The 12,225-nt window shown below is 40.4% G+C and overlaps 1 protein-coding gene across 5 annotated transcripts in view; it reads left to right on the forward strand.

Annotated features, from left to right (window-relative positions):
• The window catches only part of LPAR1 (lysophosphatidic acid receptor 1), a 133,059-nt gene that overhangs the window by 74,949 nt on the left and 45,885 nt on the right, over nt 1-12,225 (forward strand). For all 5 annotated transcript variants that reach the window (XM_041763939.1, XM_041763943.1, XM_041763941.1 and 2 more), the window contains exon 3: nt 2,258-3,005. In XM_041763939.1, the coding sequence (XP_041619873.1) occupies nt 2,258-3,005 (748 nt within the window). The remainder of the gene's footprint in view (nt 1-2,257; nt 3,006-12,225) is intronic.

The raw sequence follows: 12,225 nt of genomic DNA on the forward strand, positions 1-12,225 counted from the left end.
GGGAAAACCAGACCCCTTGTGCTCCAGAAGTCCTGAAGTTGAGGTTAGACATCATGAATTTAGCCTTGGTGTCAGTGTGGAATTGGTAACAAATTGCATTCATCCAAAACTGGTGTTATTCTAAGAAACTGTCATGGAAGTACAGTGGGACAAGTAGACGAAAAGAGGAAGGTGCCCTCTTCCTTATCTGAAGTTAAAAAATTCAAGTTCTGAAAACTGAAGATTTTTTCATATTTCACTTAGTGGCAAAACCAGTGCAGAATGAATTTATGAAATTTAGTGTATATATGAATATATTTTGCTAAAGAAAATAATGTGTATGGTTATAGAACAAGGCTCCAAATTTTGATGGAGATATTACATTTTCCAAGGATTATCTACTGTGTAACTGTCCTTAAGGCCAGAAAAAAATTGAATTCTGAAGGATCTGACCTCAGAATCTTCGAGAGAATGTGTTCCTGTATTAGAAAGAGGTTGAACCAAATACTATGAAATCTAAGCTATATAAGGAAAAAGGGGAAGATGGGGAGAGCACTCCAGTGGGGGAAAAGTAGGATGCTTAAGGAAGTAGATGATTTCAAAGAACTTATGTACTGGGGATCAAATGAGAAAATTGGAGAAATGGGAAGTGTGGTGAGTAATTAAAATGTCTCACTTATTTCCAAGGATGACAGTTCTGAGTGGTTACGAAGTTCAGGGTGTGACCATGGGAGTGGGCAGCTGAGTTGTAATGGAATAGAAGGTCATTAGAAATGAGGTCAAGAAACTGAGAGGCAAGAAAATTAGATGACTGGCAAGGTTTGGGGTGGAATGGGATGCAACAACCCAGGTTCTCAGATCTCCAAAGAATGAGACTTTTTGGAAGGTACGAAAGGTACCAAGATATGTAAGACAAGGTCTTCACTCTTTTCTTGGGCCATGATCACCTTAAGGAACAGCTGATAAATAATGATGCTCATGGTAAGTGTAATGATAGAAACATAATCTAAAAACTCTTAGAGTCTAAATGAGGAGAGACTAGATGTCTGGACAAGTCAGAAGACTAACCATTTAATAAACATTTCACACTGTTTGGGAAGGTTCAGTGTTTGATAAACATTTACATACAACCTGTGGATATCCAATAGAACATTTGATCAAAAATAGTGATTAAAACTCAGATTTGCTAAGTCATCGATTTAAACATACAAGATAAAAAGAAAAAAAGATCTGAGCAGTCTTAAATTTCTGACTTAGGAGTCTCTCAGACACACTCAGGGCTTTGGGAAAAGTGATTTTATTCTCTTTGATGTGAAATTTTCTCATTTCTTCTATATATTTTTATTTCCTCATTTTATTTTAAAGAGTTTTATTGAGCACCTATATTCTGTTGTAAACTTGCTCAGTCCTTTTTGGACTCAAGTGAGTATAATTAATAAATGAGTATATCCTAATTAATGCTGAAAAATAAGAAAACACATAATAAAACATTATCACTTCACATTATAGCAAAACTTGAAGTACACTTCACTTTTTTGGTAGAGCAGTGCCAAAGTGTCAACTGCTCTTCGGAGGTTACATTAGGTAACGTATTTCTTATGTCCTCCAAAGAGAAAAAAAGTTCTCAAACGTCATAGATGGGTTAACAAATGCTATTCTGGGGATAAGGAGTCATGGGGGTAGACAGTGCTGACCACAGGAATGTCGAACAGCAAATGCTGGCTTTGGGCAAAGAAGCTTTGATGCATAGTGACCTCTTTGAAATGTTGGTACTGATGGTCCTTGTGGGGATTTGCACTACAAACTGTCACAGATCGAACATACTATGTGAGAACAGAAATGCAGAATAATGGAGCAATAACACCCCATCCATAAACCAACTATGTTTACGGATTCCCTAAATAACAGGTCAAAATAGGTATCACTATGGTAAATATTCCAATTGCAATTCTCTGCAAAATTTTCATCTGTCTCATGTATTTTAAGCAAGATTTCTGGGCCATGTGGCTTTTCTAGTAGACCTCAGTGACATGCAACCACCAAGCACAGACCTTGTCATTTGTTTAACTCCAACTGTCTTTAATCTTGAGGACAGTAATACAGTGTAAAGCCTTGGGGTTTCAACATAATAATAGAATGTTATGCAGGATCAGATTTTCAGATTCTTTGCTTTTTTTTTTTTTTTTTTTTTTGCCACATTTACCATACTATAGGTCTTTAAATTTGGATCTGTGGGTTTCTTTTCTTTCTTTTTCATCTTTCTTCCTTTCTCTTTTAGTTCACAGCCATGAATGAACCACAGTGCTTCTACAATGAGTCCATTGCCTTCTTTTATAACCGGAGTGGAAAGTATCTTGCCACAGAATGGAACACAGTGAGCAAGCTGGTGATGGGACTTGGAATCACTGTCTGTATCTTCATCATGTTGGCCAACCTACTGGTCATGGTAGCAATCTATGTCAACCGCCGCTTCCATTTCCCTATTTATTACTTAATGGCTAATCTGGCTGCTGCAGACTTCTTTGCTGGGTTGGCTTACTTCTACCTAATGTTCAACACAGGACCCAACACTCGGAGGCTGACTGTCAGCACGTGGCTCCTCCGCCAGGGCCTCATTGACACCAGCTTGACGGCATCTGTGGCCAACTTACTGGCTATTGCAATCGAGAGGCACATTACAGTTTTCCGCATGCAGCTCCACACACGGATGAGCAACCGGCGGGTGGTGGTGGTGATTGTGGTCATCTGGACTATGGCCATCGTTATGGGTGCTATACCCAGTGTGGGCTGGAACTGCATCTGTGATATCGAAAATTGTTCCAACATGGCACCCCTCTACAGTGACTCTTACTTAGTCTTCTGGGCCATTTTCAACTTGGTGACCTTTGTCGTAATGGTGGTTCTCTATGCTCATATTTTTGGCTATGTTCGCCAGAGGACTATGAGGATGTCTCGGCATAGTTCTGGACCCCGGCGGAATCGGGATACCATGATGAGTCTTCTGAAGACTGTGGTCATTGTGCTTGGTAAGTTTTGTCTTGACTGTTAACTTACTTTATGGGTTATCAGTGTCTTCATATAAACCATATTCATTTATGATAGTGGTAGACAACCGATGAATATGCAGAAATTCAAGGGCATGAGGCACTTCATAACAAATGTCTGTGAAGAAGTCAGCATGCAAGTCTTCCTACCATCATAGATTGGTTTTGGAGAAATGTCTCAGTGATGTAGTATAAAGGATGATGATGTGAAAGAGGTCATTAATGAATTTAGCTATCAAGTATCGAAAATACCAGCTTTCAAAAGGTTTCCTTACAGCCCAAATTGTGTTACTTTTGCCTTATAAATCTTCATTACAGATTTTCAGATAGTAAGTGCTTTTATATAATATGAATGTTTTCATCTATAGTTATTTTTATGAGACTGTTTCTAAATAAGTTATCTTTCACATTCTGTAGTTACTACATACATGGAGGTAATAGTACCCCCATGGTATATAAAACCATGGTATAGTACCATGGTTTTATATAGATTTGCTGTGCAAAATGGATTGGAATTAATAGCATTCTATGAATATCTTTATGGAAACTTATATTTTCATTAATTTTATGTTTTTTAGTGGTGGAAATTCATATTTTAAGGTGAAGAGCAAGATTTTATTTTATATACACTCAGATAACTTTTGCCTTTGTTATTTTTCTTAGAGGTGAACCCATGGTAATAATCAGGGGAAGATATTTATTCATTTATGTACCCAGAAAATAGTTCTGAGCATCTAATACATTCCAGGCCTTCTGCTGACTCCTGGTGAGGTACCCAAGAAGAGGACAGGCACAGAACATTTCTTTTTGAGCTTAGAGTTCCTGTTTAAAAGTTCACCCAGGGTGGGTACCTGGATAGTGTAGTTGGTTAAACATCTGACTCTTGGTTTCAGCTTGGGTGTGATTTTTGGGGGCATTAGATTGAGCCCTGTGTTGGGTTCCATGCTTAGTGTGGAGTCTGCTTGGGACTCTCTGTCCCTCCCCCCACCCCATTCCACCACCCCCGCGCACTCATGGTCTCTCTCACTCTCTCTTTGTATCCCAAATTATAAATAATCTTTTAAAAAAATAAAAGTTCACCCAGTGAAAATTTGCTAAAATAATTACTGTATTTAATTACATTTTCTCCGTAGACTACATTCAGGCTAGGGTTTGATCACAATTTAAAAATATTTTTAAAAATCTTTAGCATTTCATCTTTTTCCCAGGGAAATTCAGTGGAAAGTTCCTCTAATGTTCCTTGCATCAGTTTGTAGAGTAGTGTTGAATGAATGTAACCTGGATTGTGTGGTTCCTCAGAAACTCTGGGACTTAGATTAATCTGAGTCACTGGAAAGAGAGCCCTAATTATGGCTAAATAAGCTAACATTCTGGTTGATACATCAGTCTCATCCATTTTGGCTAGATTGAATGCATCAAAGAGATCATACCTGAGTACCCTGCTTGTGACCCTGTGGTAGGCCTGTAAGAGTAAAAACAAAACCTTGAAATTGCTGCACAACGGAAGCCCTGTCTTACTTTACCATGAATGTTATGTTTGTGTGAAATGAAATAACGTGAGTTATTTTACTTCTGCATTGACTGAAATATTCGCTTATTTAGTGATGTTCTGAATGTTGGTTAAAACTTGTCTTATGGTTGCACCTTCTATTATTATCTCAAGTGCTGCTTACAGTTCATAGAAACACCAGTAAAGAATGACTGCGGACCTTGGACTATGAACCTAACAAGTTCTTGTTTTAATTTTGCCCTTTGTATAAAGCCTAGCACATTCTGGTATGTAATAAGCTTTAGTAATCTTTATAAAATTAACTTTTGTGCCTCATTGGATTATTTTACAGGTTAAATGAAAATTATTTTGAGGGTTTATGGGGCAACAGTTTCAGGGTAGATCTGCCCTTCAGAGCCCCTTCCACCCCACCATGCCAACCCCAAATGTGAAAATAACAGAAATAATGTTGCCCTCTGAGGTTTAAACTAGTAGCCTCTGTAAAGATTGTATATGTGTAACCATCTCTGGAATAAGTAACATTATTTCTCTATGTGTGTGATGGAAGAAATTTTAGAACATGGAAAACTGCAATCAGAATAATAGGTGAAGAAATTTAGTGAAGCAAGATATGTGTGTGTGTGTGTGTGTGTGCGCGCGCGCACGCGCGCGCATGGGCAATTGGAATAGGGGAAGGAGAAATAAAATAAATGGATTGTAGCCTTTTTTAGAAAAGCAGCAAGAATGGGAGAATGGGTGAGGTGAGGGCATGGGTGGTTGGAAAGCTTAGAATAGGGAATTCACAATCCTGAATGGCTCAGGTTTGTAAAGACGATGCCTGATACCATCCATGTATTCCTCTGCTGGAATCTTGGGTAGTCATAACTATTGCATGAAAGCCATGGCTTGGTCTTAGAGAAGCAAATGCAGTCTACTTGAAGCTCTTTTGCTGTAAATTAGTTTATTGACAGTCAAGTTTTGTGGGTGCACATCTGGTTTTTAACATTGGCCTTTTTTGCCAGACTTTGTGGAGGCAGGCAGGGGCTGTAGCGACTTGTTGTCTGTTTGGTCCACATTACCTGTCCTGGTATCTGGCACAAAGTAGGTGCTAATTGAGTAACTGTTGAGTGAATGAGTGATACCAAACCAAGCCATTGAGCCTTCAAAACTGGGGAGCAGAGAGAGCCACAGTGAATTCACTAAGTTAATGCCACTGTGTTGAGCTCTGCGGCAGAAGCCACACCTACCTACACTCCTGTCATGTTATGGGCCTTCTGATCAAATACAACAGTTTTGGGAAATGCCTCAATAATATGTTTGTTTTACTTTCATTTACTGTGGGGGTGATTAAGGTTTAATTAATTTTGTTAAAAACCTCCAGTTTCCATTTTGCCATGTCAGAATGACCTCTGTGCTTCAGACCTGTTCAGTTCCCATGATCAGCAAACGATGTGCTGGTCAACAAGTCAGACTCCTAGGAGCCAACGTAAAGACATCTTTGAGATTTCTCATGGCAATACCCATAGCCATTTCTCAGCACAAGGTTGTCTATAAGCTACTTTTGAGTTGAGTCCTGGATCTTAATATTTTTATTTGTCAAATACTTCTATGGCACTAATCATGTCCCCAGCACTACTCTACCTGAAAAATCAGTATTTGTAAATACTATTACCAATACCCTACAGAGTAGGTATCTACTCATTACCTAGTAATGGTACCTAATTATCAATTTATCTTTGTTTTCCAGAGGTGAAACCTGAGGAACAGAGAGATTAGGTAACTTGCCCAAGGTCACACAGCTAGTTAAGGACAGGAGCTAGAAAATACATTTCAGGCCCTCTGGTTCCAGAGCCCATGTGTTTTGGTGGTTTTCTGGGGTTGTTTTTGTTTTGTTCTGTTACCTCCGGTGCAATCCTGCCTCTCCATAATAAAAACAACTACCAGCATAAACTGTATTTTGTTAAAAAGTTCCAACAGCTCTGGTATTTAATTGAAACATTGTGATCCCATTTGTTGCCGCTGATACAGCCTAGCTGCCTGTGCCTTGTTTTCTGTGATGAAGAAATCTCCAAGGGAACATTGTTTTCCTCCTTTTCCTTCATTTCACTAGCCCCTTTCCACTGCTCGGTGTTGGGAGTACCAGTCACCGAGCGCTTCTGATTGAGGGAGTGCTTTGCTTAAGGTGTAGTTAACTTAAGAGTAGTGGTTCCAACAAGAAGCCCTGTCATCCTTCCCTGGGCTTGAGCTCTCCTTACTTGACATTTTTGCCAAGAATTCCTTTTGAGTGCATCCCATAGTTGAATCAGTGGCGGTCAAGAAGTTCTTCCTTATTTGACCACAGTCTATCTTGAGTTTTAAGTCTACGCCTTTCATGCTGTATGCCTCGTGTTGACACTTGTGTTGGGGACAATTAGAAAAGCAAAGTGAATAATATTTACTGTGTGGAGGCTTTTGCCTCTTAGTCCTGGGAGAGAGTAAGGGACAGAAAGCAAAATAAATCCAGATGGGGCTTATCTCTTTGGGGAACAAGGAGGAGTCATGGTTTTTCTAATTCCATTTGCTCTGGTTGGAAGTGATCACCGCTGAAGCCAAATTACTACTTATTACCTGTGTCCCCTGTGCCAGGGTCAATACTTGACGCCACTCTTCATGCACCGTATTACACCAAGGAAAGTTGTGTTTCCCCTGTTTTATACTGAGAGAACAGGGTTAAGATGGGGCAAGGAACTTGTTCAAGATAACTCATTTTATAAGTGGCAGAGGTGGAACTGAGCTGCAAGCGGCTGCAGACCATGACCTACCATCATAGGACGCTGGCTCTCCACATACCATACAAGAAACTGTTACTGGTGATAATAATAGTGATGGTGGCCAGATGAGTAGAAGCCCATTGTTTTTCACTCCGATGGAGATAATTCAGCTAATATCCCATTAGCAAATCTTTATATACTTCTCAATTTAGTTCAACAAACACATCAAATACTTATATGGCACTAATTATATGCTAAGGGATAAAAAGACAAAGATGGTAAACTCCATCTTAACAGAGCTCAGGGTGTTGTAGAGGAGATAAAGAGCTATGGAAACAGTTGGGTCCATGTGCCAGGAGACATATGGGCAGAGTGATCCCAGGTGGAGGTCAGGGAGGCCTCCCAGAGAAGGCAATACCGAGCTGACGTCTTGATACATGTGGAAGAGCTCGCCATTCTGTAGGATGGGGTGGAGAAGCTAAGCAATAGCAGAGCAACGTGCCTCACCTTTGGGGAACTGGAATAGGCAGGTGTGATTAGCATATGGTGGCAATGCTGGAGAGTTTTGACTGGAGGGTTAAAGCCTTCCTAATATACCAAGGCACTTAGGCTTCTGCCTGTAGGTGATCAAAGGTGGTGAGGGATTCCCCCCAGATAAAGAACACCAACTCCTTATAGGAGTTACCCTGTAATTTATCATTCAAAATAAGATGCTTTGGTAGTGAAAACAGGCACTGGTTGCTTGGGACACAGGAGCAACAGGCAGCACCCAAGTCTGGTCAATGCAGGCTGTGTGGTCATCTACTTCTAGATTCTGCTTTTTGTTGGTTTGTTTATATTCTTTTAACATTTTCTTTTGGCTTTCTAAAAGCACATTTCAACATGGGATTTGATCCATTATATAGATGATAACTTCTTTTTTTGTTTTTGTTTTGTTTTAAAGCAAGGGTCTGTCCAGGTTTAGAATTTTAGAGCCAAAAGAGTCCTTGTACATGACAACTAGGACCAAAAAAATTACACCATTCAACACTCTCCTTACAAAGAAAGAGACTGAAACTCCCACACTCATTGAGAAATTTAGATCTGAGTTATCTGGTGGCCCAAGCCAAGGCCATCAGAGTCATCTGGTGGCCCAAGTCGCGTTTGCTGACTTCCAGAAAGAGTCTGTTCTTCCTGTATATGTCTCCATCCTGTTCATTCTCATCCAAAATTTCCACCATTTTCTTCCTTTTGAACATCAGCATGTATTTATGTGGTTAGCCTGGATAGGTGTAAACATTGTGGCTGTAAAGGTACCTGGCACCCACAGAAGGGGTCATCTTGAATTTGGCCTCAACTATAACCACCTGGTAACCTCTATCATGAACTTTGACAAAAGTCATTGGAAATTGAATTACTTGCACAGTATGTAGTTTTTTTTTTCATAGTATATAATTTTTACACATATTAGCATCCTGTCAGCTTTCTTATCAGCAATTGTATTAATTTCTCATTTGTCTTCGTGTTTTTATCAAGTTAATTTTACCCATAGGGTGAGTGAGTGAGTGTGTGTGTGTGTGTGTGTGTGTGTGTGTGTTCTCAATTAATATTCATCAAGGTAAATGCCTCTGGGATCTATTCTGACTCAGCCATTAACCATCTGGGTGATTCTAGGCAAGTTACTTTCTCTATGCATTCATTTCTCTGTACTTTCATCTGTAGGAGGAAGTTGGCTAATATGATTTCCAAGATTATAGTTCTGCTGATTACTCTGTATAAATAAAATGATAAGGACATAACCATTGTAGGTCAACCATGTAGAATTTTCTAGTAGAAAACACAGAAATAGAAATGGAATAATAGCAAGGGCTTATGAGCTCTCTCCATATCAGCTTCTTTAAAGACTAGCTTTAGATATATATTCCCCACTAAAGGGAGTGGCACATTTATAGAAGATAATCTCAAATAAATTGTTTTGTTTTATTTTCCCATAGAGAGCTCAGTGACAGGAAGAGAAGGCTTCCCCACTGTTGGAAAAAAAAAAGGAGTGGATACAAGAGGCTCTTATTCCCTGGCCACTGGTGACCAGCTGCACATCCTGTTGCTCTGTGGAGGAACCAGAGCCACCCTAAGTCTCCTAAGGTCCCTGTGGCATCCCTGTTAAGACCTCTTTGAGGTGGAACCTAAGAGAATATTCATGAGAGCCCTGATTGTCTGGCCAGCCATGAGGTTGGCTTGGCACCATGGGTGTGGTCAAGAGAGACACTCGACAGGAACCCCACAGTGCTGCCCAGACTCTGAATCCGGGGCCCTGGTCGAAAGCAAAAACAACTTTCAAATACCGAGTTCTTTATGCCCTTTTGTTGCCCAGCTTCATTCAAATATTTTTACTCAGAAGAGACTTTTAAACAGAAACAAACAAACAAAAAAACACACAAAATACCGCATTAACCTCACAGAGTTTCTTGTGAGGTGTGAACAGAACAGTCAGAACATGAAGCTCTTTCTTATTTTAGGTCTGCTTCAGACTATATTCCTGACGCTCCTGTCGGACCCCATGTGAATGCTGCACAGACATTTGTCCTTATCATTGAAGGTCCTAAAAGATCGCAAAGATTCCTTGAATGGTGTGTGGTGACTACTGGGAATCACTGTTGCTTAGGGCCTGAGAGCTTAGATTTGGAATGCAATAGGCCAGAGTTTAGAATTCAAGTTCTGACTCCACTCTCACTGCTTTCATAACTATGGGTGGATGATTTAATCTCTCTGAGCCTCAGTTTCAGAATTTTTTTTTTAAGATTCTGTTTATTTATGAGAGACACAGAGGCAGAGACACAGGCAGAGGGAGAAGCAGGCTCCTCGAGGGGAGCCCGATGCGGAACTCGATCCCAGGACCCCTGGGATCATGCCCTGAGCCCAAGGCAGATGCTCAACCACTGAGCCACCCAGGGGCTCCTCAGTTTCAGAGTTAATAGGATGTTAAGATCTTTCTCGAATGATCAGCAACACTTGCTGAGCTGACTCAGGTGAAGCAAAGGTATCACAGGGTCTGGCTAATGTAAAATGCTACGTGGTAGCAAATTTCCGTTACTATTAGATCTTGTCGGCAGGTGCACTTGCCTCCTTTCTCTCCTGACGTGCCCACAGACGAGCATACGTACAACAGTGGATTTAGTGGTTGAGGCAGTGCTTCCTTTTTATGATGTGTAAAATTCCTACTGTGTTTTAGCAGCTTTGGCTCCTCCATTAAGGGGCTGTACCTTCTATTCGGGGTGGCCCTTTCTCTTCCAAAGATACATCTGTACTGCACAGTGGCCTGCGTCTTCCTTCTTGAGCCTCAGCTCTATGTATTGAAAGTCCCATTAGTGTCAAAAATAATGGCAGTTTTTTTTAAAGATTTATTTATTCATGAGAGAGAGAGAGGGAGAGACACAGGCAGAGAGAGAAGCAGGCTCTCTCCATGGAGCCTGATGTGGGACTCGATCCTAGGACCCTGGGATCACGCCCTGAGCCAAAGGCAGATGCCCAACCACTGAGCCATTCAGGCATCCCAGTAATGGCAGTTCTGACCTGGTAACTCTCTGAAGATTAAATGGCATTAACCATTAAAATGAACTTAGAAAAAAATGAATTTTGAAATGGAACAGGTGACTCTGCCAATATCTATTAGAAAGAGTCATCAGGGGGTGCCTGAATGGCTCGGTTAAGCATCTGACTCTTGGTTTCAGCTCAGGTCATGATCTCAGGGTGGTGAGATTGAGCCCCGCGTCAGGCTCCAAGTTCAGTGCAAAGTCTACTTAAGGATCTCTCCCCCTCCCCTATCCTTCCCCCTCTACCCATGCCCTCCCCGCCCCCACCACCCTGCTTGCATGCTTTTGTGTGTTCTCTCTCTCTCTTTCTCAAATCTTACAGAAGGCTTCTCAGGTCCTTCAAATGGACCTACTGTTCTAGGGCACAGCTGGCATCCCAACCACCTTTTAGGGCACCATTCTGTTTGCTTTTGACCTACAATGAAGGACCATGTTTGTCATAAATGGAAAAATAGACAGAGGATGGGGTCATGACACCTTATTGCTGTTCCCTGTTTGGTCCCAGCTTTACAGTGTGACCAACTCTGCTTACTTTAGTTGAGGCCTCATCACTCTTCACCTGGAAAGAAAAGGATAAAGGATATTTAGGTCCTCTTCTAATCTCTCCCTACTACTTCATCAGTCTCCTTGGAATATCATTATAGGAATTCCACAACGGCAGGTCTTTGTCTTATTTCCCAGCACCTAGAATAGGGCCTAGCATTTAGCAAACTCTAGATATTTGTTGAATGAATGTTCTGGATAGAATTTTACAGGCTCTCTAGTAACAATAGAAATATACCTATAGAGCTTGAAATTCAACATAGTTTAATAATGAGCCTCATTCAAAGGAGTATTTGTTATAAGGTGGTTATAATAAGGCAGTTCCACATCCTGCCTGTCAAGGACAATTTTTTTAGGCTGAGTTCCAGTGTGAGCTTGTTAATAATAGTTTATTTTTTCAACAAACATGTATTGAATGTCTCATAGGCCCTTTGTTAAGAAGTAGGGATGCAAAGATCAGTGAAAGTATGGATCCTGTTCTCAAGAAACTCTCATTTTAGTGGATCAGGATAGATTAAATAAATGCAATATAGTATGATAAATAAAATATGCAAGATGCTGTCTTCTGATTGGGCAGTATTAGGAAAGGCTTCATGATGATGATAAGGAATTACATCTTAGATGATTTGTAGGAGTTGCCATGTGAACCTTGGCAAAGAGATAATTTCAGTAAGTCTTGGTACTCTGAATTAAATATTCAGTCCCTCAAAACACCTCCATGTTTTGCAATTAACATGTCACTTAGATATGACAATAACTCCCATTAGGCTTGCAAATCTGGAGGTGGGAGAGAAGGCTTGCATAATTTTAAGACAATATTGTGCTTATCATTTTTTTGCCATCATTTTTGC

Source organism: Vulpes lagopus, chromosome 7 (assembly GCF_018345385.1).
Source record: "Vulpes lagopus strain Blue_001 chromosome 7, ASM1834538v1, whole genome shotgun sequence".
Classification (NCBI taxonomy): Eukaryota; Metazoa; Chordata; class Mammalia; order Carnivora; family Canidae; genus Vulpes; species Vulpes lagopus.